General features: G+C 35.8%; 1 protein-coding gene across 6 annotated transcripts in view; it reads left to right on the top strand.

The window, feature by feature from the left end:
- FOXJ3 (forkhead box J3) overlaps positions 1-23272 on the top strand; it is a 141378-nt gene that overhangs the window by 4833 nt on the left and 113273 nt on the right. For 3 of the 6 annotated variants that reach the window (XM_020290055.2, XM_075997124.1, XM_020290054.2), the window contains exon 2: positions 15871-15931. In XM_020290055.2, coding sequence (XP_020145644.2) covers positions 15888-15931 — 44 coding nt within the window. In that variant the 5' untranslated portion in view covers positions 15871-15887. Of the gene's footprint in view, positions 1-7693; positions 13968-15870; positions 15932-23272 lie in introns of those variants that run through there. The other 3 variants (XM_020290053.2, XM_020290049.2, XM_020290059.2) reach the window with 3 other exon arrangements.

The following is a 23272-nucleotide window of genomic DNA, read 5'->3' as shown; positions in this document are numbered from 1 at the left end:
CTTCTTAGTTTGTGTTTGTGCTAGTGCCACTAATCTGTGCTGTTATTCTAACTTAAAGAATTTCTGTGCACATTCCTGGAGACCTAGAGGGACTGAGAAATCCACTTACTTGGGGAATCACTGATTTTTTTTTTTTTTGAGATAGAGTCTCACTGTGTTGCCTGGGCTAGAGTGCTGTGGCATCAGCCTAGCACACAGCAACCTCAGACTCCTGGGCTCAAGCAATCCTTCTGCCTCAGATTCCCGAGTAGCTGAGACTACAGGCATGTGCCGCCATGCCTGGCTAAGTTTTTCTGTATATGTTTTTAGTTGGCCAATTAATTTCTTTCTGTTTTTAGTAGAGACGGGTTTCTTCTTGCTCAGGCTGGTTTCGAACTCCTGACCTTGAGCGATCCTTCCGCCTCAGCCTTTCAGAGTGCTAGGATTACAGGTGTGAACCACTGTGCCTGGCCTGGAATCACTGATTTTTAATGGTTAATCTTTGAGACTTAAAATGAAGACTTTTCTCACCAGATTATGGTACACTTGTTTGCTGTTTTAGACAAGTCATTTGATATTTCTGCCTTTTCTTTAAGAACTTTAATGGCATTAATAGGATGATAATGGTAGTGATAATAATAGTAGCTAACAATTTTTGAGGCCTTACTATGGATCTAAAAGTGTTCTAAATAAATACATTTATTATTCAAATCTTCACAACAACCTCTAAGATTTTATTATTATCATAGTTTTACAGATTTTATTGTTATAGTTTTACAGATGAGGAAATAGTCACAGAGAGGTTAAGTAACTTGCCTAAGAGTACATTGCTAGGAATGAAAAGAGCCAGGATTTGAACCCCTGCAGTCTATTTTCAGAACTTACTAGCTCTTAATCATGACACTGTTGTTTACTGTGTTATGAACTAATAAAGGATAATATTTCAAGTAAGGGCATGACTAGAATATGAAGATTAGATTTTGGATATAGTTAAACAGCAAAGTTAACTTGACATTGGCATCCACATTTCTTTTAAAAATGGACCTGTCACTGCAGTGTACAAAGATGCATGTTGTTTAGACATTCAGGTACATTTTTTTTTTTGTTTGTACCTGCTAGTAAGCCTCTCAATTCAGAAATTACATCATTTTCACTTCTTTTCATTGTTGGCTTTGTTAGTCACTTAGCTTTCCACATTGCAACTGTTCAGAAACCTTGGCTTGAGACAGCTAAAGCTCACTTTGGCCTCTCTCTTCAGCCTTCCTTTAACTGTGACTTTTTGTTTTCCATTTTGAACACTTAGTCTTTCAGTCTTAGAGGGAGATAATCTTTACCTCCTCCACCCCAAAACCCAGAAAACACCACAGTAGCATTTTATAACAACTGTCAGAAAATTTGACCATCTTAATTGGCATAACTGGATTTTAGTGCACAAATAAGAACCAAAGCACAGTGTTTTGGTTAAAGAGATTGATTTATACTGAAATTGGAAGAGGCATCTGCTGTACAGGATTTTTGATTTAATAGAATTTGTTATAACCAGATCAGCAGAGCATTATTACTGTGGGCCATCTGTTGGGATATGGAAATAGCTTTGTTGTATGGAACCAGATGTTGTACTTACATATATAACAGTGGCATTCTACTTATTTTAAGTAACCTTTTGTTGTTAGGTACCTTTAGTTGCTATTCTATTTGACATATGTATCAACTGATAACCTGAGATTGTGATGTTTTTCAAAGTGGTTATTGCTCTTCTGTGGGATCAGGACAAAACAAATGAAAGAAAAAGGAAATGAGACTCATGGTGTCAAACTTTAGTACTATAACAAGATAAAATCTAGGGTAAATATGAATATATGATATGAGATAATTAGGACCCTATTTTTTAAGAACTCTTAATCTGACGCCATTACTAGAGGCCTAGTTTCTAATAATAACTAAGCCACTTTGGTTGCTCCAAGAATTTTACCATAAATCTAAAGTGATTTCATTTTGGTATAATCAGACCTATATTAATACTGCACTCTCTGAGTTGTATCCTGTCATCAATGGATGAAGTAGTCTATAATGGACTCAAACTTATAGAGTGGGATTCAAACTTACAGAGTGCAATAAGAGGAACTCTTGTTAGAACAAAATCTTAGAGAACTCTCTTCTGAGTTGAATACTAACAATTTGGAGGCAGGGGAGTCCTTCATTGGGAATTTTTAGAGAGACTGTCTATAAATTGCACATTGGCTGTTTTTCATATCTTCAAATCAATGTAGAGAGGGTCATTGAAGAATTGACCAACTATTCTAGGATGACCCTGTGTTTGAAAGAGACTTTACTTAATAGACTGATTTCAGCCTAAGTTTTCACCTGGAGTACAAAGCACAAAGCTGTCGTGAATTCTCCTGCCTAGATAGAGTCCTGCTCAATGATTATCAAGGAAATCAGGTTGATCTTCTGATTGATTGGTAGAATATGGTGCTAATGTGACCTTGTTAAAAACCTTGGAAGTTGGAATCATGTTTTTTCTAAGGTTGAGACCTGATTTTACTTTGATACCATTAATAAGCCTTGTTTCTAATAATTACTGTGTGTTGAAACATTCCTCTCCCCATAGAGGAATGGGGAGAGGGCACAGAAAGACTGGATGAACTCACTAAAAATAACAGTTCCAAATTCTGTCTGCTTATGAGAGATGATATACAATATGATGAAAGTAGGTTATTGTTAATATCCTAAATTTTGGTTGGTGGGTACATGTATGCTTATTAAATTATTAAAAATAACTTTAAAAAGTTTCTGTGGCTTGGCTGTAGAACATTTGGAAATTCATTATAGGCATAGCAGTCAAATATGCAGCAATCAGGAGCAGGTGCTTCATCTAAATGAAGATGGAGCAGACCATGAAAGCAGGAGGTGAAGGATATATGGCATTGGTTTCTGCTATTGTGTTTGGATCTGTGAGTCTATGACACACTTTACCTGTTTAGCCTGTGTAAGGAGCTATTGATGGTTTAGTCCCACTGTGTATACATGGGTAGCAATCATCATCAGAAATGGCACCTTTGGATATCAGTGGAAGTCATGTTTTATAGTTTTTATTTTAGAGGATGTGTATTTTAAAAAGACTTCCACCTTACATTTGAATATTATTTTTTTCAAAAGCTTTTTTTCTGATCTGTTGGATTTTGGAGCCTCACAATAGCCAGTGATACAGGTAGAGCAAGTAATATTCCTGTTGACAAATGAGGAGAATAAGATAAAAGCCAAGAGAGTGTCACTCAGTTATTTAGTAGTGGAGCAGACACTAAAACGCAGACCCTGCATTCTCCTCGTCTTGTACTCTTTTTAGTAGAGAACTGATGGTGTTTTGATGAGGAGCATACTTTGGATTTTTGAGGTAAAAATGCAAGCTTATAGACCCCAAAGGACCTGGGCTACTTGGAACAGAGCATATTGTATGATAATATTGACTTAAGGGACACAAAACTAGTGGAAGCAACTTCTTCCTTTGTTAAATTTAGGTCCATTTCTAGTCATTGGAAGCATTTTTAATGGAATCTGCATTTTTGTCTTTGTAGAATTTTGGAGGTATGGAGGGGAGGGAAAGTAAAGGATTACTAAATAGCAGTTTTGATCTTATTTTATGGGAGTACACATCTATACAATTTAGACATTGAGAAATTATATCTGGAACATGAGGGTGCTTAGGTTACTACCACAGTGGGAGATCTATTGTCCCTTGCCTGGTAGGAAGAGTGATAGTATATAGAGAAGTTATAACTGCATAGAAAAAAAGACAGGGAGAAAATGCATCACAATGGGTAATTTTAATTTTCTCTTTTAAACCTGTCTATATTTTCTAAGTTTTCTACAGTGAGCATATATCATTTTTACAGTCAGAAAAAGAAAACATACAATGTATCATTTTTATGGTTCAAATGAAAATTTGAAAAAATGTGAATCTTAAGACTTGAAGAGCAGTTTAAACACTTGATGCTATCAAAGTGTTTTGCTTTCTAAGTAGTTAAATTAGTTTGATAAAAGTTATTTGATTATAATCTTATGAGTCAAGTTGTGAGTGTGTTAAGTGGTTTGGATTTTTCTTTACATTAGGATTTGGTCAGTTTAGCTCTGCTTATCAATAAATTAATTTTGGTTCTCCAGAATCATCCATTAAGTTTACTTACAGTAATTATTTATCAATAAATGATCTAGAAATAGCACTCTAATTTATCCTGAAGATTGATTTAAGTATCTCCTCATATACTTCCTTTCCCTGACAGATTTCTGATAAAAACCAAATTGTTAACACTCTTCAAGGTACTGTCTTTCATCCAGGGACATTGGACTCATTCATTTCTCTCACTCATTTGCTTGCTCATTTATTCACCATCTGCTATGTCTTGGGCACTGTACTACTAAATACCGGGGACACATGTAAAAGGCAGGGTCCCTGCCAATAAAGACTACAGCTTTTAGTTTGGGAGAGACATCACAGAGATATCCTTAGCATCTAGAAGTATCCTGTCATTTCTTTTTTCTAGTTTTTAACTAGAAAGGCAAGATGATTAGCTTGTTTGTTTGAAGAACTTAATGTATTTTAGGGGTGCAGATAGATGGCTTTAAGAAGAGCTGATGGCTTCATAGTTATTTCTCTGACTGCAAAATATTGAAAATCATTGCTGTCTAAGATAATTTTATCTAAGGTACATTTCTTACTGAGGTAGATGAACTAAGTATTCATATTTATATCAGGTTTGCTTTGGGAGCATAATTTAAAAACCTTGTGTTGACTTCTACGATGAAGACAGTATCTTTCTTTTATCCTTTATATTTAACTCTGTATACGAGACATAATAGATATCATTATATATTCATTATACAGTCATGTGCCACATAACAACGTTTAAGTCAACTATGGGCCACATAATTATAATGGGTAGTCCCATAGGATTATAATGGAGCTGGGAAATTCCTATTGCCTAGTGACCATAGCCATCATAATGTTGTAGCACAATTACTTTATTTATTTATTTATTTTTATCAATTTAGTATAGCATAAGGGTAGAGTGTTTATAAAGTCTACAGTAGTGTACAGTAATGTTCTACTTAATGGTTCCATTCTTTGACAGGTTTCTATTAGGAAAAATCAAATTGTTAATACTTCTGTAAGGTACTGTTTTTCATGTTCACTCACCACTGACTCACCTAGAGTAGCTTCCAGTCCTATAAGCCCCATTCATGGTAAGTGCATATACAGGTATACTATTTTTATCTTTTACATAGTATTTTTACTGTACCTTTTCTAGGTTTAGATACACAAATACTTACCATTGTGTTACAACAGCCTACAGTATTAAGTACAGTAACATGCCTTACAGGTTTGTAGCCTAGGAGGAATAGGCTGTACTATATAGCCTAGGTGTGTAGTAGGCTATACCTTCTAGGCTTGTGGAAACACACTACATGATGTTCACATGATGAAACTGCCTAATGATGCATTTCTCAGAAAGTATTTCCATTGTTAAGCGATGCGTGACTACCAATAAATGAAAGGACATTTTCATGTTTAAACTTAATTTTAAGAATTTTAATATTGCTACACATAGATTGTATAAAAAATTACCTTTTGTCTAATATAATGAGATGTATAATATTTCCTAGAATATTAAGAGTTAATCATTCAGGCCAGTGAAGTATCCCACTAAAACACTTTATATATAGTCTACTATATATAGCCTATATATAGGCTATTTTTAGAACATCTTTAATCACTAATAGCGGTAAGGTAGCCTGTTTATTGTTAGCTGTAATTGAGGCAAAATTTGCTTCTAACTTCATCTCTTCCTAGTTCTTCCCTGTGGAACATTAGAGACCTTGTCTTTCTTCTTTCACAAGATAACCTTCAAATATTTAAAGGTGATTATTCAGCAAATATTTCTTGAGTACCAACACATGGACGACATTGTTCTGGGCATTGTGAAAGATGCAGGGGTCATTAATAGGCATAGTCTGTTCACAAGAAATGAGTACAGATAAAGAGGCATGGGTTTGCTGAGAAGAGTGTTTTTGCTTAAAATCAAGAAAGCTTCATGGAGGAGAATAGTGTTTGAATTAAGATAGAGATGGGGCATTTTAGGCTTAGAGCATAATCAAAGAGATTAGGAAGCACAATGTAAGTTAGAGGAATAGAAAGAGACCCAGGTTAGTTGTTTCCTAAATTATCCTCCAGAGTCCAGAATATTAAAAGTGTTCATTATTGTATCCTCATGTATTCCCAGCACCAGGGGGAGTGTTTGGCAAATAATTGGAGTTCAGTAAATATTTGTTGAATGAATGAATAAATTGTCACATTTGGGAAATACTGGACATCCTTTTCTTGAACATTTACAAAACAGTTTACAATATTGAACACTTTGATAAGTCCATCTCAAATTTCTTTGTGGAATGACCATTAACTCTTGAAATTTTCTGGAAAATACTTCTCTGGGTCTAGATGGTAGAGGTGACATGGAAGGCTGGGAAGTATTTTTTTCTCCAACTGAAACACATCAAGTTTCTTCAGCCATTCTACACTTGATAATTTGGTTTCTATACTCCTCACCAGTCTGATAACCCTCCCTGTAAGCATTCTAGCTTGTGAGTGTCCTTAAAATGTGGTGCTCAGAACAGGACACAATACTCCAGTTGTGAACTCACCAGTGAAGAGTACATGGTACTGTTACTCTCCTTTTCTGGATATTATTCTTCTAATGAAGCCTACGAATTTTATTTTGTTCCTTTTTAGCAGCTGAGTCACTCTCTTGGCTCATATTCAGTTCTCATATTAATTTACAAGACGTTCTTTCAGTAGATTCAGAGAGAATTAGAGCTAACGAGTGAATGCCCATTTTCTTCTGATTGAGTCTAGGCTGTTTTCTCAGAAGTACTAGTCATTCTTAGCTTCCTGAAATCTGAGAAAGAAAAGAAAAAGAATTAATTGTACATTTCTAGAGATGAGCAACTAACACCAAAAGACTTTAATCCAACTGCCCTTGTGAATATATTCAAAAGTATGTAAAATATAATGAACCCTCCTTTACCCATCATTGAGATTTAACAAATTAAGATAGTTGCCACATTGCCTCCAATAATCTTTTTTTGCTGAAGTATTTTAAAGAAAAAAACACATGCTATCATTGTATCTAACAAAATTGACAATATTTCTTAGGTATTGACTAATGTCTAGTTCATAATCAAATGTCCTAATTGTTTAAAAATGGCTCTTTATAGTTGATTTTTAATTGAATCAAGATCCAGACAGGGTACATATAGTGCATTTGGTTATATTTCTTAAATCTCTTACCACAGCCCCATCCCTCCCCGCCACCCTTTGTTGGCATAATTTGACTCTTTCCACTCCTTTGGCCCTTCATGTCTCTTTCTGTACCAAATTCTGTTACTATTCCTTTTGAAATATCAGATTTTTTTTCCCCTTCACAACAATTCAACAAGCATTTTGGAATATTATGTACAAAACGTGCTAGGCATTGTGGGAGACGTAAAGGCTTATTTGACATGTGTCTGGCTCACTAGGACCCAGCGTTCCAGTGGTAGAGGCAGATGTTACAGAAACAATGTGAAGTGGATTATTTGCCTTCTAGTGGGTCATACCTTGATTATAATAGCCTCCTGGTGCCCCCCCCCCCCCCCCCCCCCCGAGAATGCTGTTAGTGGGATCTTCTTAATACACCACTTTAAACATGTACAGATTGGGAACCCACAGGTGATTCCTCTTCAGTCAATCCAAACCATATAATGTTTTTGGCCTGTCACTCAGTTCTTCTACTGGCACCCACCCTTACCCAAGGTGGAACTCTTCCTCAAGGCACAAAAATCTTTTTTAAAAAAATAAGTTTATATTATGTAGAATTTTCATTTTTCCAACAAGATTATAAACATCTTGAGAGTAGAAATCATGTTTTCTTTTTCTTTTTAATACTGAGAGCTTAATAAGTACTTTTGGAGAGTCCAGGCCTGTTCTTCCTGTCTACTGCCCTTCTAGAATCAGCTGGAGTTTCTGCCAGTTAAATAATCCAGATCTGAGTCTCTTACCTCAGAAGTCTCCTTAAGAATAGTCCATTCACTGTTTCCACGGCAGACTGATTTCTGGTTGTATTTAGACTTGACCATCTCATTTTAGCACTTCAGGCAGCCATTGCCTATTGAGCATGATTGGCAATTGGTAGGAAAGCTTTCTGCTATTTAAACTGTGTATCAGAATCACCTGAGAGAATTTCTAATGAATAGGTTTCTTGAGTTTTATTCTAGACTTTTAAATCAGGATTTCCAGGAATAGAATAGAAATGATTCTTATGAAGTGAGCAGTGGTTTGTAGATTGACTTTGGGGACCAGGCAGATAATTTTTGTTTGTTTAACACCTCTGGCAATGGAGACTTTATAGTTTCCTCTCTTTTCAGTTGCAGTACAATATTTCATTCCTCTGACAACCAGTAAGTTCTGATAGGTTCAATTTACTTTTCAGCAATATGGGTGGATTTCTTGCTTTGAATTGCACCAGGCAAAGCACATGAATCAGATGCCCAAGATAAAGATACAGGATCCAGTGAGGTGGCATCTTGGTTTTCTAAATATAACTGAGCTCAAATTTAAAGCCTCAGAACCCGTCAGCCCTCCAAAAGCTTATTCCATCTTTGTTTAGTGAGTACTTTAAAGGTTGTTTAAAATAAGAGTTCAACATTTTTGCAGTGGATCTTTTGGATTTTTCATATTTCATGTATAGTCAATAAAGGTTAAACATGTGATTTAATTTCATATGTCTCTGATTTTCTGTGAAAATAAATCTATACATTGGAAAAAGTTCTTTATTAGACTACATGATATGATTTTGGGACCGGATATTGGGGTTAAGTTATTGAGCAAAATAGACTGAAGCTTCAGGATTATCCAGTGAGTTAATGACAGACTAGAAATAGAATCTTGTGCTATTTGCTTGGGTTATGATTTAGTTTGAAGAGGGTGGCCTGTGATCTGTTTACATAAATTGCAGGAAGTAAGGTTTGGGGTTTGGAAGAAGTTATAACTCTGTGATGTTTGGCCAAGAAGCTCCCCTCCTCTATATTCACCACCTGTTTTATCAACAGTAGTCCTAAAATATGGAGGGAAAAGAGGCAGTTCAGACTTAAACTTCCTACTCTTAAAACAGTCTTAAAAAGTTGAAGCTGATTGTTGATATGCATGCTTTTTTCATCTTCTTCTTAGTCTTTTCCTGTCCCTGATCTTGGTTTAGGTGGCTATCCTATAGCCTAAGTAGTTGATTTGTAGAAAGTAGTAGAGTGATTTCCTTTTAGGATTTTTTTTTTTCAGGTGTATGAAACTTTTTAATGAGCCATACATGTATCTTCATTAAATATGTTTAATGAGTAAACAGTATGGTTTGAAAATAGTGGAGGTCACCAGAAAATAAACTTGACTGAATAGTTCAAGAGGTTATAGATTTGAAAATAATAGCTATTACTAGCGTTGTTTTCTGGTGAAGTCATTACTTTTACCCTCCCTTTCCTGTTCCAGCTTTGGGGGTTGGGGATGGATCCTGTGGCACTAGTGAAAGAAGCAGAAACGTGATAGAGTAAGAACATTTGTGTGTGATGGTTCGGAACTTGCTCTCTTTTTCCCTAACAACTTTGTTAAGATATGATTTGCATACCATACAATTCACCAATTTGAAGTGTAAAATTCATTGTTTCTTAATAAATTCAGAGGGTTGTGCAACCATTACTACAATCTAATTTTAGAACATTTCCCTCCTCCTCTAAAGGAAACTCCATACCCATAGCAGTCAGTCCCTGCCCCCCCCTTTTTTACCTCTTCTCCTCCCACTGCTAGCCCTTAGAAACTACTAATCTAATCTAATTGTTTATCTACAATCTAATTACTAATATAAATTTTCCTATTCTGAACGTTTGATGTAAATGGAATCATACAATATGTAGTCTTTTGTGACTGGTTTATTTCACTTAGCATGTTTTCAAGGGTTGTACATGTTGTAACACATATCATTACTTTTTATTGTTGAACAGTATTCTATTGTGTGGATATAACACATCCATTCATCAGTTGATGGATATTTGGATTATTTCTACTTTTTTGTGATTATGATTTAATGCTGCTATGAACATTCTTGTACAGATTTTTTCTGTGGATGTATATTTTCCTTTCTTGGGTATTACACCCTAGGAGTGGAATTGCTGGGTCATATGGTAACTATTATGTTTAACTATTATGTTTTTGATGGACTGCCAGACTGTTTCCCAAAGTAGCTGCATTATTTTACATTTCTGCTAGTAATGTATGAGAGTTTCAGTTTCTCCACATCTTTACGACACTTGTTGTTATCTTTTTGATTATAGCTCTCCTAGTGGGTGTGAAGTGGTATCTCATTTCGATTTGCATTTCCCTAGTGACTAATGATGCCAAACATTTTTTCTTTGTTTATTGCACATTCATATATCTTCTTTGTAGAAATGTCTGTTTAAATCCTTGCCCATTTTTTAATTAGGTTGTCTTTTGGTTATGAGTTATAAGAGTTCTTTATTTATTCTGAATACCTACATTACACTTCTAACTGTGGACTGGTGCTAAATTGCTTGAGGTGGAGAGAAGTGATGGATACAAAATCTATATTAAGTAAAGATCTGGTGAGTTTTCAGTCAGATCTTATTTTAAGTTTCTTTTCTTTTTCCAGCTCTTAAAGAGCCTAGTTTATTCATTTATTGAATAAATATGACTGCTGGCTATATACCAGGTTTTGGAAATATAACAGGGAATGAAACAAGAATTCCTGCTTTCATGAAGCTTACATTCTAGTGGGAGAGAAACAGGCAGTAAATAAAAATCATGTCAGATAGTGACAAGAGTTATAAAGGATAGAATGTGATGAAAGTTCTTACATATTCTTCACCTTTCCTGAATTCTTAATATATACCTCTTCGCCCTGACTTTATTGCACTTTCTACTTAATTTTACTTTATACAACTTTGGCTAAACATTTATTTTTCTCTGACTCCTGATTTTTAACCCCCTTGCACTCTAATTTTTGTCCTCACTATTCCACAGAACCACCCTCTGTAGTATTAGTAATTATCTTCTATTAAAAGCCAATATTCTCTTTTCAGTTTATGTCCATTTTGATCTACAGTTAACACTGTTGTGTTTTCCCCCTTAAATCATGTGCTGCTATCTGTGGTACAGTTTTCTCAAGTTTCTTTTTTTTTTTAAACTAGTTTCTCTTTTCTTAATTATCTATTTGGACTCTCTGTAATACTCTGTGGTGAATTGAGGCTTCTCATGATTTTAATCGCTTTCTGAAAGCAGGTAACTTCTTAGTTCAAGCTGCACTGCTGCCTTCAGGGTTAGCTAGAGGAACTGGGATGAACAGCTGATTGCTACTCCACTCAGGAAGATTCTTTTCCCTTTACTACTTCCATTTCTTCAGTTCGGGCTGATTAAGACAAGGCTGTTTCCATGACTGCTTTAATAATTACCTGTGACTAATAGTATAACAATTCACACTGCTCAGGCAAGTAACCTGAATCAGAGAGGTTGTTCCTTCATGGATGTTAGTGAATTTTACACTTTCAGTTCTTTTTGAAAGATAGGGCTGAATTCAGAAGTTAAAAAAAAAGAAGAAGAAGGAATAGCCTCTTGATGTCTAAAGCTACAACATTTATTAACACATTTTTAATTCTTACCTTTATCTGGTGTTGTGTTATGCTTTCATTCAAGCTACTGTCATGGTACCTTTTTTTAATGAAGGAGGAAATTAAGCCTCAGAGAAGTTAATATATCCAAGGTCACACAGTAACCATCAGAGTTGGGATTCCAATCTAGGTCTGCAGACTCAAGGTCATGAATGTTGTCAGCATTCTATCTCTGTGTAGGTGGGAGAGGAAAGAGGACTGATGGGAATTACATGGGAGCTTTTTCAAAATACTTGGTCCCATTTCACCCTCCGCTCCCAGATAATGCATTATTATATATATGTTAGCTTGTTATAACAGCTGCTTCCTAAATAATTTGCAATAATAATTATAATAATTTGTGAATAATTTGTAACTGAGTTAATCTACACTTGAACACTGCTTATATTAAAATGAATTCCACCTTCTTCAGTTGGTAATGGAATATAATATAGTAAACAGCTTATATTGGAGCATTCTCATTAGTGAATGAGTGGCTTTTAGTAATACTACCCATATTCTGGTTGTATTATTCTACTCAGATTTTTCTGATGCATGTTGGTTTTCAAAGGATTTGGAGAAGATGCTGCTAGATGCTGTTGACAACAAATTAAACCATATAAATTATGGATGTAATTGAATGGTTAATATAATTGTTCAGTTATAGTTTGCACAGAGATGTGAGTTTGTAACTTGGCGGACACATTGAGATTTCCTGACTTCAGTGTGACCCTTTAGCCTTCTCTTGTGCGATTTGCATGTTGCTGTTCAGTTGCCTGGGTAGGGAGAAGATTGACATATGTTTGTTCTTTCAGTCAGTAAGCCTGGGGCTCAGGATATCATTTAGGAGCAGTTTAGATGAAAAATTGAGAAAACTGAAACTAAGGCATTGAGGCTAGCACTGATTAGAAAGATAACTAGGAGCTAAAATTGATAGTAAATGATAACTGATAGGGGTTCTGATAAGGATATTGATACTTGGCCACTCAATAATATGAGATCATTTTACCTTGTCTGAGGTCAGAACTGACTGAGAAAATAAGAACCAACATTTGAAGAAACAAGATAGTAACTTTTTAAAAATTGCCTTTTATTAAGATAAAATTCATATAGCATAAAGTTTACCATTTTAAAGTGTACAATTCAGTGGTTTTTAATATATTCACAAGGCTGTGCAACCATCACCACTATCAGAACATTTTCATCACTTCAAAAAGAAACCTCTTAGCAGTTACTCCCCATCTGCCATCTTTCCCTTTCCCCATCTCCTGCCAACAGCCAATCTACTTTCCATATCTATAGATTTTCCTCTTCTGGATATTTTGTATAAATGAAATCATACAATATATGACGTTCTGTGTCTGACTTTTTCACTTAGTATAAAGCTTTCAAGGTTCATCCATGTTTTATAGCATGTAACAGTACTTCATTCCTTTTTATGGCTGAATAATACCACGTTATATAGCATATGGATATCTCATATATATAGCACATTTTGTTTTATCCACTCATCAGTTGATGGACATTTGGATTATTTCCACTTTTGGCTATTATGAATAATACTGCTGTGAACATTTGTGTGCAAGTTTTTGTAGGAACATATAAATTCTCTTGGAGATATGTATGCCTATAAGTAAAATTGCTGGTTTTTTTGGTGATAACTCTGTTTAATTTTTGAAGGAGTTGCCTTTGTTTTTGATAAAGCTGATATTGTAGAATGTGGCTTAGGTTTAAGAGCCAAATGAGTCGGCTCACTTCTCACAGCCCCTCATCCCTACCTGCCATGGGATAGTTCATAGTAGATGATGTTTGGATTAGCATTGCAGACACATTCAGATCATTGCCTTATAGAATCCTGGGTGGAGATAGAAGAAAAAAAGACTAAATCCCTGGTGCCAAGTCTTTTGTTAAGTTAGCCTTACCCATTAACCAAGTTAACTCTTTGGAGAGGCTAAGTAGGCTAAGAGGCCAGGAGTGTTTGGAGAAGTCATTATAGACCAAGGGTTGGAAAGAAGTATTCTGCTCTAACAAAAGGTAAGAGTTAAGCTAGAAACCTGAAAGCCATTTTTAGATGAAAAGGCTGTACCATTTCATCAAGATAGGATATATATTAAGGAAAGATGATGAATTCAGTTTTACACATGGCAAATTTGGGATTTCTAGGAGGAATGTTTGTTTGGAGATCAGGAGATTGGTCCCTGCTAGAGATGAAGATTTGAGATTCACCTGCTTGCAGGCAATTGAAGGACCAGGTAAATCATCTGTAAAATAAAAAAGTAGAGAAAGATGTCTAGTGATCCTATGTCTGAACTCCATGGTTTTGAGTATGCTAACTGATGTTTATGCTGTATCTTGCTATGGGTGGCTTATTTCCTTCTGGGTTTTGTGATTTTTAAAATTGAGAATTCATTTATTTTGGAAACTTACCTGTGGGAATTTTTCCAGATCTAGATCAAAGGTAAGTTCCCCTGGAAGGCATTTGCATTTGCCTATGTCAAGATTGGATGGGGGACACTACCATCCTAGGGTTACTCTAAAAAAAATTCTAGGCCTAAAGCTTTTAAAATCATAATCTAGGGGAGGGTCAGGTTGTGGTTGTGAAATATCAGGGGAGACAGTGCTGCCATATCCCTCCATCTCCTCACCAGCACTCAGTGCCCAGGTTAAAAAGCAGTTTTCCTGGCAGTTCTCTTGGTTAAGACCTGAACTTTGCCTCTTGGGTCTCAAGAGATCTTAGAATTGCAAGCTAAGTTCATAGGATTTGGCAAAATGCCGTGAAAATGAAGGAAAGCTGATTATAGTTTAGCATACCTCTCTAGTTTCCCTCTTTCACTTAGTTTTTGGCCTCTGATCATACCTGATTTTCTGTTAGGTTTTTTATTTATTTGCAAAGATTTTAAAACATTTTACTCAGCATTTTAGTTATTTTCAGCGTATACAGTGATCAAGCCATCCATCTTGTTATTGTGGCAGAAATAGAAGTATCTGTCTCTTTTTTCAGTGTATTGTAGGCAGGGACAGTTAGATGCAGGGACTTTAGTCAGCCTCTAAATCAAAGGTTATAAACTTAGAGCAAAATCCAGTGTTTTGTTTAGCTCACATAGTATTTAAAAAATAAAAAGAGATTTCAAATAAGATTTTGGAGTTTTTGTTTCTCTTGAAAAATTGGAAGTTCTTAAAATACTGGGCCTACAATACTCCTGCCTAGCAACAGTCGGCTAGAACTGGGAATAGTCCTGATCCCTTTAGGCTAAACATGCTTTCTTTAGTTGCTCACAGTTTCTACCACTTGTGCAATGTATGCGTATGTATACACTTATACCTATTTTAACTTACTTATTTTACCCCTAGGCATTTGTGGATCATCCTGTGCCTAATGAAAATATTGGCACCCTCCCGTGTGCCAGGTGGTAGTGCTAATAGATGCTTTCATATTTGTTGGTTTATTTATTTGATTCTAACAACAAACCTGCAGTTTATCTTTGCTGAATAAATAAAGTTATATAGGTGGTATTATTCCCAAGTTACAGATGAAGAAACTGAGGTTCAGTGAGATCATATAAATTCTTCAAGGTCTCAGTGGTGTCACAATTAGTATTTGAACCTAAAACCTAGAATTTGAATTCAAAGCTCCTGCTGTTTCATTGCTACTCTTAATTTTTTTTTAAAGTTAAGAACTGTTTCTTTACATGAAGTCTTAGTGAAGTCCAGTATGTAAAACCAATAAAGGTAGCACTGCTTTGATTGAAGAGTAAATTGGTGGTGGTGGGGGGAATTATGTGGGAGTGGGAACCTGCGTGTTCAACTCTGTGATAGCTTTTAGGCACCTCTCTGGAATACTTAGGACTCTACTAAACAGTTTGGACACATTCTGTAACCATAGCTAACCATTTGTTAAATTTTAGAAGTCTCAGTTTCTTGGGATGTTATTATAGTGTACCTATTTCTCTTATGCTTCCTGATAAGTGTGTCTTCCTCAGTATAATCCCTCTTATCACTCAGTAGCATTTTTCATTCATGTGGGTTTGTGTTCTGCAATGGTGATTCTTTTAGCATTTTATTTCTGTTTTTAGAGTGTTTTAATTAGAACTGCAGTGGGATTTATAGTTTAATTTACTTTGGAGCATCTGATAACTAACTCTTTTTACTTTTCAGATTCTCTTTGTGGCCAGATGGGTTTGTATGGACAGGCTTGTCCATCTGTAACTTCATTAAGGTGAGTGCTCTGTGTTTTTCTTTATTGAAACTTGTAACATTTTAAAAGTTAGGCTGGTCAAGTCATTTTACAGTGAATTTCAAAGTGAGGTTGAGAATAAAATACTGTAGCTTGTTTTGTTAAGTAGTGCAATTTGGTGGAGTGGAGTGTTATTTTTGCTTATGGAGATTTTTGTGGTAATGGGATCCAGAGATCTACTCTTAATCTCCATTTAGTGAACTAAGTGAATATAGTGAGGTGATAATTTGTACATGAAAAACATCATTTAAACTTTGTTCTTTTTTTATCTGCTTTTTTGTTTTAATTGGAAAATAGTAAATTTTGATTGCCTTTGTAGCAGATTATTAAATAAGACTAAAGATAACAGTTTAATTTCTTTCTAGAGGATGGTATAAACATAATATCTAGATTATTCTCATTTACAATAGATAAAATGAGTGAAATGTAAAAAATAGGAACTGCGTTGTGTACAACCCAGTGGTTTCAGATTTTTGAAGTCACCAAATCCATTTTACAAATCAAATCTTCTGTGAAGTCAAATAAATGAAGCAGATGAATGTGGGACTTTGTGCTTGCTTAGGCTTCTACCCTCAACATTGGCCCCTGAGGGATTGTTGTGGTTCCCAGAGTGCAGGTTGAAAAATAACCTAAACCTAATCTGTTAATTGAAATCTTTCATATTAGAATATGTTGATGGCAGGACCTCCTAGTTACTTGTGGAGTTGTAGTCAACTGTATCATTTATTCATTCAGCATATTGAGCACCTAAACTGTTGTCAGATGCTATTCTAAATGCTAGGGTTATAGCACTGAATGTAACAGGTAAAAATCCTATAATCATGGAGTTTGCATTCTGGTGGAGGGACAATTAATAAACAAGATAAGTAGAAGTATGTGTTAGATAGTGACAGTGATAGGGCTAAGGATAAAAATAAAATAGAGAAAGGGAATGGGAAATATAAGGTATGTGTTACTTTAGACAGGCTAGCCAGATAAAGCTTCACTGAAAAGATGACATTTGAATGAAGTCCTGAAAGAGTGATGGAATGAACCATATCATATATTGGGTATGTGGAAGTTGAGCATTCTAGGCAGAGAGAAAACAGGAAGTGCTAAGGCAGGAGGCCACCTTGTACTTTTGAGGAACAAGGAGGAGGTCACTGTGGCTAGAGCAGTGTAAATGATGAATAGAGTCATAATTGCCCAGCTTTGGAGGGCAGAAGGAGGGAGGGAGGGATACAGAATTGCTAGAGCCATGAACCTGAAGTCAAGGAATCCTTAAGTTTGAGAGAAATTCTAGTTGTCTGGAATGCCGCAAATGAACAATGAAGTTACCTTTTTAGTTTTTGTGTACTTGAATTCTCACAGGTCAATGCTGGCTGTCTTCTTCTTCAGTCAAAAAGCTTTGCTCTATGCCGTCATGACATATCTTTCCATGAGAGCACATCATCTTATAATAGAAGTAGATGGAGAGATTGATTTTCTACTTTGCTAAAGTCTACCCCTACCCACAAACAAGGGGATACCTGTATAGGTCTGGAAAGAACTTCTCTTTTTTAAAGACAGTCATTATTTCTTTAATCTCCAAACTTGCTCTAGAACGAATTTGACTTAATAGTGATTTCTGATTAGTATGATGGGAGGAGTCATTTTACCCTCTTTTTGAGTATTTAAAACTTTGGGTGTGGTCATGTCAGGATATTTTGCAGACTTTGATCTTTCCACTGATTAGACTTAAAGGTATTTTAGTTGTGGGATATGCCGAAACAATCATATATTAAGGTAGTTGAAATTTTAAATCCCTTTATTTGAACACTTTATTTATGTTTAGGTTAAGCCTGTATATGACATTGGTTTAGAAATAATATATGCCTAACTCTTTTGCTTGATAAAATTATAGAACTGATGATGAAAGAGAAGAGGTACCATGAATTATTTTTATTTTTATTTTTTATGTTTGAGCAGAGTCTCACTCTGTTGCCTGGGCTAGAGTGCTGTGGTGTCAGCCTAGCTCACAGCGACCTCAAACTTCTGGGCTCAGGCAGTCCTTCTGCCTCAGCCTGCTGAGTAGCTGGGACTACAGGCATGTGCTACCATACCTGACTAATTTTTTTCTATATATTTTTAGTTGTCTGGCTAATTTCTTTCTATTTTTTTAGTAGAGATGGGGTCTCACTCTTGCTCAGGCTGGTCTCAAACTCTTGACCTAGAGCAATCTTTCTGCCTCAGCCTTCCAGACTGCTAGGATTATAGGTGTGAGCCACCACACCTGGCCACCATGAATTATATAATTTACTCGCTGTGTATAATTCCCTGTGCACAGTATTCTCAAATCAGAATTTATTGTGGATATAGCTACAAATCTAGCATTTAATTCATAAACTAAGAGGCCCTATGGCATCTGAGTCATGATATTTATTCCTCTACAAACAAGGGACACCTTATTTATGTCTTTTATTTGTATAATATTCTCTGTGGCCCATCTCTGAAGCAGAGAATTCCTATTCTTAGTTGTATGTGTAGAAGGCCATAGTCTGTCACTGATTTTTCTAATTGGAAGCCAGTATTGGTTTGAGACAAGGAAGGTAAGAAAAGAATGACTTTTTGGGGAGAGGGGGAGAGATTAAAACTGGATTACTTAAAACGAAAGTAAAGATTAGTTTACTTTCCCCATAGGGTCTTCCCTAAACCAGAAATGGCCCCCTCCCATCTATTACTACTAGATATGAATAGAGCCAGAACTCTTAAAGTAACTTAAATCCACTGACAAACACTGCTTGTTTGTTCTACCTCTCTTGTATATGCTGCCTTGTATATACTTGTATATACTACTTGTATGTCTGGAAAGTGGCTAGCTTCAAGACAGGAACCATATGAGTTAGTGGAGAAGAACTGGACATATGGATGGGAAAGAGAAAATAGGTAAGCAGGTGGGAATTTGTAGGCACAGGTATGAGTGGGAGTAGACAATTTACATGCTAAGTAAAGGTAGAGAGTAGAGTGAAAGTATGCGAAGTATTTAAAATTTGTTGAGTGGGAGAGGGTAGTTAGTAAATGAATTAAAACTGTATCCCTCCAATTCCCTTAAATATTTAGGGCAAACAAGTATTGTTTTCTGTGGCTGATATTGGGTTCTTGTTTAATCTGAACATGTTAGGATTGTTTTTAAAATTATACCTACTGTATTTTTATGATTAAAAGGTAATACATATTTATTATAGAAAATTTGGAAAGACAGCCTTTGTTATAACTTCATAGCACATACTTTAATACCAACATATATTATATGTGAATTAGAAAAAGGACATTTTCCTTAAAAGAATGATTTCAAAAGATTTTGTAGTGATAGCTGAGTATACTCTTTAATTTTAACCAAACTGCTTTTACTGACACTTTGTTCTTCTTTACTTCCTAGGATAGGTAGAATTGCATTTTAACAAAAGTTACTATAACAACATCGTAATCTATATAATGAGACCATTTTCTTTTATCAGTCAGGGTTCTTTCAGGAGAAATCATACCAATTATTTGAGCAGAGATAGTACTTTAGTAGAGAGAATTGTTAACTAGATATGAAGTTTACTAGGTAACAGAAAGGATAAAAGTAAAACTTTGAGGTGTCATGGTGGTGTAGACACAACAGGAAGCAGCTACTACACATAGGGCTCAGGAACCAGAAGGAACAGGGGAAAAACTTAGAAACTTAAGAGGAACGGCCCTATATATGAAACTTAGACCTCTGAGGAGAAGCTGCTGCATGGCTGTTATCTGAGCTTGGAAGAGGGTTCAATCTATGAGGTTGGAACCCGGACTTCTCAGGAGGGGTTACTGGTTGTTGCTAGTATCTCTGAGTGGGATATGATGAAGCTGATTCTGCAAGTGTTGGAAACACTAGAATCACTTGCTACTATGGGAAGGACTTGCGACTGTAGGGGTGAAGAAGCCTTTCCTGGGGACATGCTGGTAGAAGGCCAAAGAATCGATAGGAAGATAGATACTGGTGGTGTTTTCTTCCTTCAGCATTGTGGTCAGTCCATCTTTAGTGCCCCCTCTTGGCAGAGCTTTACAGAAAGCCAGCTTGCAAAACAGGAATGTGGTTTTGCAGAGTCCTAGCTCCAGCATCATAATGCAGAATAGGTGTGGGAATGCTGCAGTTTGGAGCTGAGGGGCAATAATTTAATAACAGATACACTGGTTCCAGCAGACTGCTGAGAAATATGGTATATAAAAATATGTTTTCTAAGATCTGTATTTTGCAGCCAGTGTTTATGTGATTGTAGTAGAGTACCTGCATATTGCTTAAAAAAACTCAATAAGTTTTGTAAACAATGTGAAATTATATTAAAAATGTATATTAAGAGTCACAAGTATTCTTTGCAGTCTGAATCTAATACATTCATATCCTGAGTTTAGTAAGAGTCTGGATAGTGAGGGATACCAGGCCATCCAAATCTGTTCAATTCCTGAGTTTTGGATAGCAAGAGTAAGAGTTGAAATAGTGATGGCTACAGTTTTCTGTCAAACAATAGAATCTTAAAAATTTAGCAGAATCTGTTTGATTCCTAAGTTTGGATAAAATGGATTTGAATCCTGAGGTGTACCCATATTTTATTTCCAAGTACAGATTCAGTAAGAGCAAAAGCTTACTGAAAAAGCAAAAACTTCCCTTGAGTATATGCTTTATGTAGACAAGTAAATACATATATATCGTATGACATACTTCTTTTACATATTATAGCAATAGCCTTTTTGTAATTTGGTTTGGTGGAAGCAAAATAAATTTGATATTTCTTTGGGCTTGTTCAAATGGGACCTTTTCTGCATTTTTAAATTATCTGACATTTATTAAAGGATTGATTTTTAGGATTCACATATGTATGTAGCCTGGGACGCTGGGTTACAATAGCACTTGAAGTAGTTTCTGATGATAATACCACTTTCTACCTGAGATTGCTTCCTCTGACCTCTGATCTTTTTCAGTATTTATCCCATTTTCTCACTTGTTTTCCTTTTTGTTATGCTTTTCCTTTAAAGATGCCTTTTATTATTGATCTAATCTTTCTGTTTAGGATATGCTAGGGAATACATAGGAATATTTTAGTCCCAGAGAAACTCATGTGTTAGTGCCCCAGATGAATTTCCTGTCCATCTGCTTCCCCTTTTCCCTTCTCTTGATATTGATGACCCTGCTGTTTAGAACTACCAGAAGAGGGTAGATTTATTTTAAGCCTTTTTGCTGCCTTATTTCTAGTAGCAGACCTGGTATTGATAAGGCAGCTCTCATATATAGTTTTAAAATCAGGTAAATGCAGGTTCAGATCTCCATATGCCACATACTAGCCATGTATTCTTGGGCAAGTTTACTTTAACAGGCTTGTTAATGCTTAACTTCTCTATTCTGTTAGACTTCATGGGATTAAATATATACATAAGGTATTTGACACATTTTCTTTTTTTTTTTGAGACAGAGTCTCACTTTGTTGCCCAGGCTAGAGTGAGTGCCATGGCATCAGCCTAGCTCACAGCAACCTCAAACTCCTGGGCTCAAGCAATCCTTCTGTCTCAGCCTCCCAAGTAGCTGGGACTACAGGCATGCGCCACCATACCCGGCTAATTTTTTTTTTTCTATATATATTAGTTGGCCAATTAATTTCTTTCTACTTATAGTAGAGACGGGGTCTCGCTCAGGCTGGTTTCGAACTCCTGATCTTGAGCAATCTGCCCGCCTCAGCCTCCCAGAGTGCTAGGATTACAGGCGTGAGCCACCGTGCCCGGCTGACACATTTTTCTCCTCTTTTCTATTTTCTAAGAGTATAAAGCAAAGAAGAGGGAATGGGACAAATTTATATCCTTTTTTTTTTGAGACAGAGTCTCGCTTTGTTAAAAACAGGCTAGAGTGAGTGCCATGGTGTCAGCTTAGCTCACAGCAGCCTCAAACTCCTGGGCTCAAGCAATCCTGCTGCCTCAGCCTCCTGAGTAGCTGGGACTACAGACATGCGCCACCATGCTTGGCTAATTTTTTCTATATATATTAGTTGGCCAATTAATTTCTTTCTATTTATAGTAGAGATGAGGTCTCGCTCTTGCTCAGACTGGTTTTGAACTCCTGACCTTGAGCAATCCACCCACCTTGGCCTCCCAGAGTACTAGGATTACAGGCGTGAGCCACTGCGCCCGGCTAAATTTGTATCCTTTGCTCTCATCTCAAGAACATGAGGTAGAAGAGGATTTCCTTTTCTCCTTTCTATTTCCCCTTTGTCTTAAATTTTTAGATTGTATAGTATCTGCCAGTAGTGTTCAGGTTTGCAGCTGGTCTTCAGTCTAAGGATGTTGCTGACATTTAATGTTATACATTTATTATATTTATAATTAAGATAGTTAAATGGTTAGGCTTTTAGGTTTGCCCCACACAGTAGCAGAAGTGGCCATGGCATTATCATGTCATTTTATCATTATTATAATTTTTATTGAACTTTTTTAGAATTAGTAAAATGTTTATTAATTTACTTGTTAGAAATGGCATGTTCTAATTATGAGTTATAAGAAAACCCTTAATTTGGCCATTACAAAAACTTTTTTTAAAAATGTATTTTGAACTGATACGGTAGCTAGTAGCCTTACGTGGCTATTTAAATTTAACCATAAATAGGTAAAATTAATTCAGTTCATTAGTCTCAGTGGTCACATTTTAAGTGCTCATTAGCCACACATCGCTAGTGGCTATCATATTGGACAACACACAAACATTTTCTATTGTTGGAGAAAGTTCTATTGGACAGCACAGGTCCTACATCATCCTAAATATAATTTAACCTTTGATGTAAGAACCCCTGTTTCCAAACATCAGATTTTGAAGAGTACCATTGACTAGTTTTTGACTTAAGGACATGCTATAGAAATTACTTTGGTAATGGTATACTGAAGTTAGTAGCTAGCATTTATAGTGTTCTTATTACTAGTCTAGGCATTATTTAAGCACTTTAACTGTATTAAGTTCCCCCAGCAACTCTTTTGACGTTAGTACCAGTATTATCTTCATTTTATAAATGAGGAAACTGAGGAAGAGTTAAGTAACTCAGGGACATGCAGCTAATTAGGGATAGAGTTGGGATTTATATATAGGCATTGCTCCAATGCTGATGATCTTGACCATTAAACTGTACTGCCTCTTGGCTATCAGTATTTATTGTGATTTGAGGCTTTTCTTCAGTGAAGGCTGGCAAACAAATATTCCATTTAACTGAAGTGCTATTAAAAAAATAAGCACAAAAGGGAAATACCAATGCAGGAGACTATGGGGAAATAGTAAGAGAAAACCAGTGATTTAATTTTGAAATACTA

The sequence above is a fragment of the Microcebus murinus genome, chromosome 2, assembly GCF_040939455.1.
Source record: "Microcebus murinus isolate Inina chromosome 2, M.murinus_Inina_mat1.0, whole genome shotgun sequence".
In the NCBI taxonomy this organism is placed as follows: Eukaryota; Metazoa; Chordata; class Mammalia; order Primates; family Cheirogaleidae; genus Microcebus; species Microcebus murinus.
Note: the sequence above shows the minus strand (reverse complement) of the source record. Positions and strands in the feature narration are given on the sequence as shown.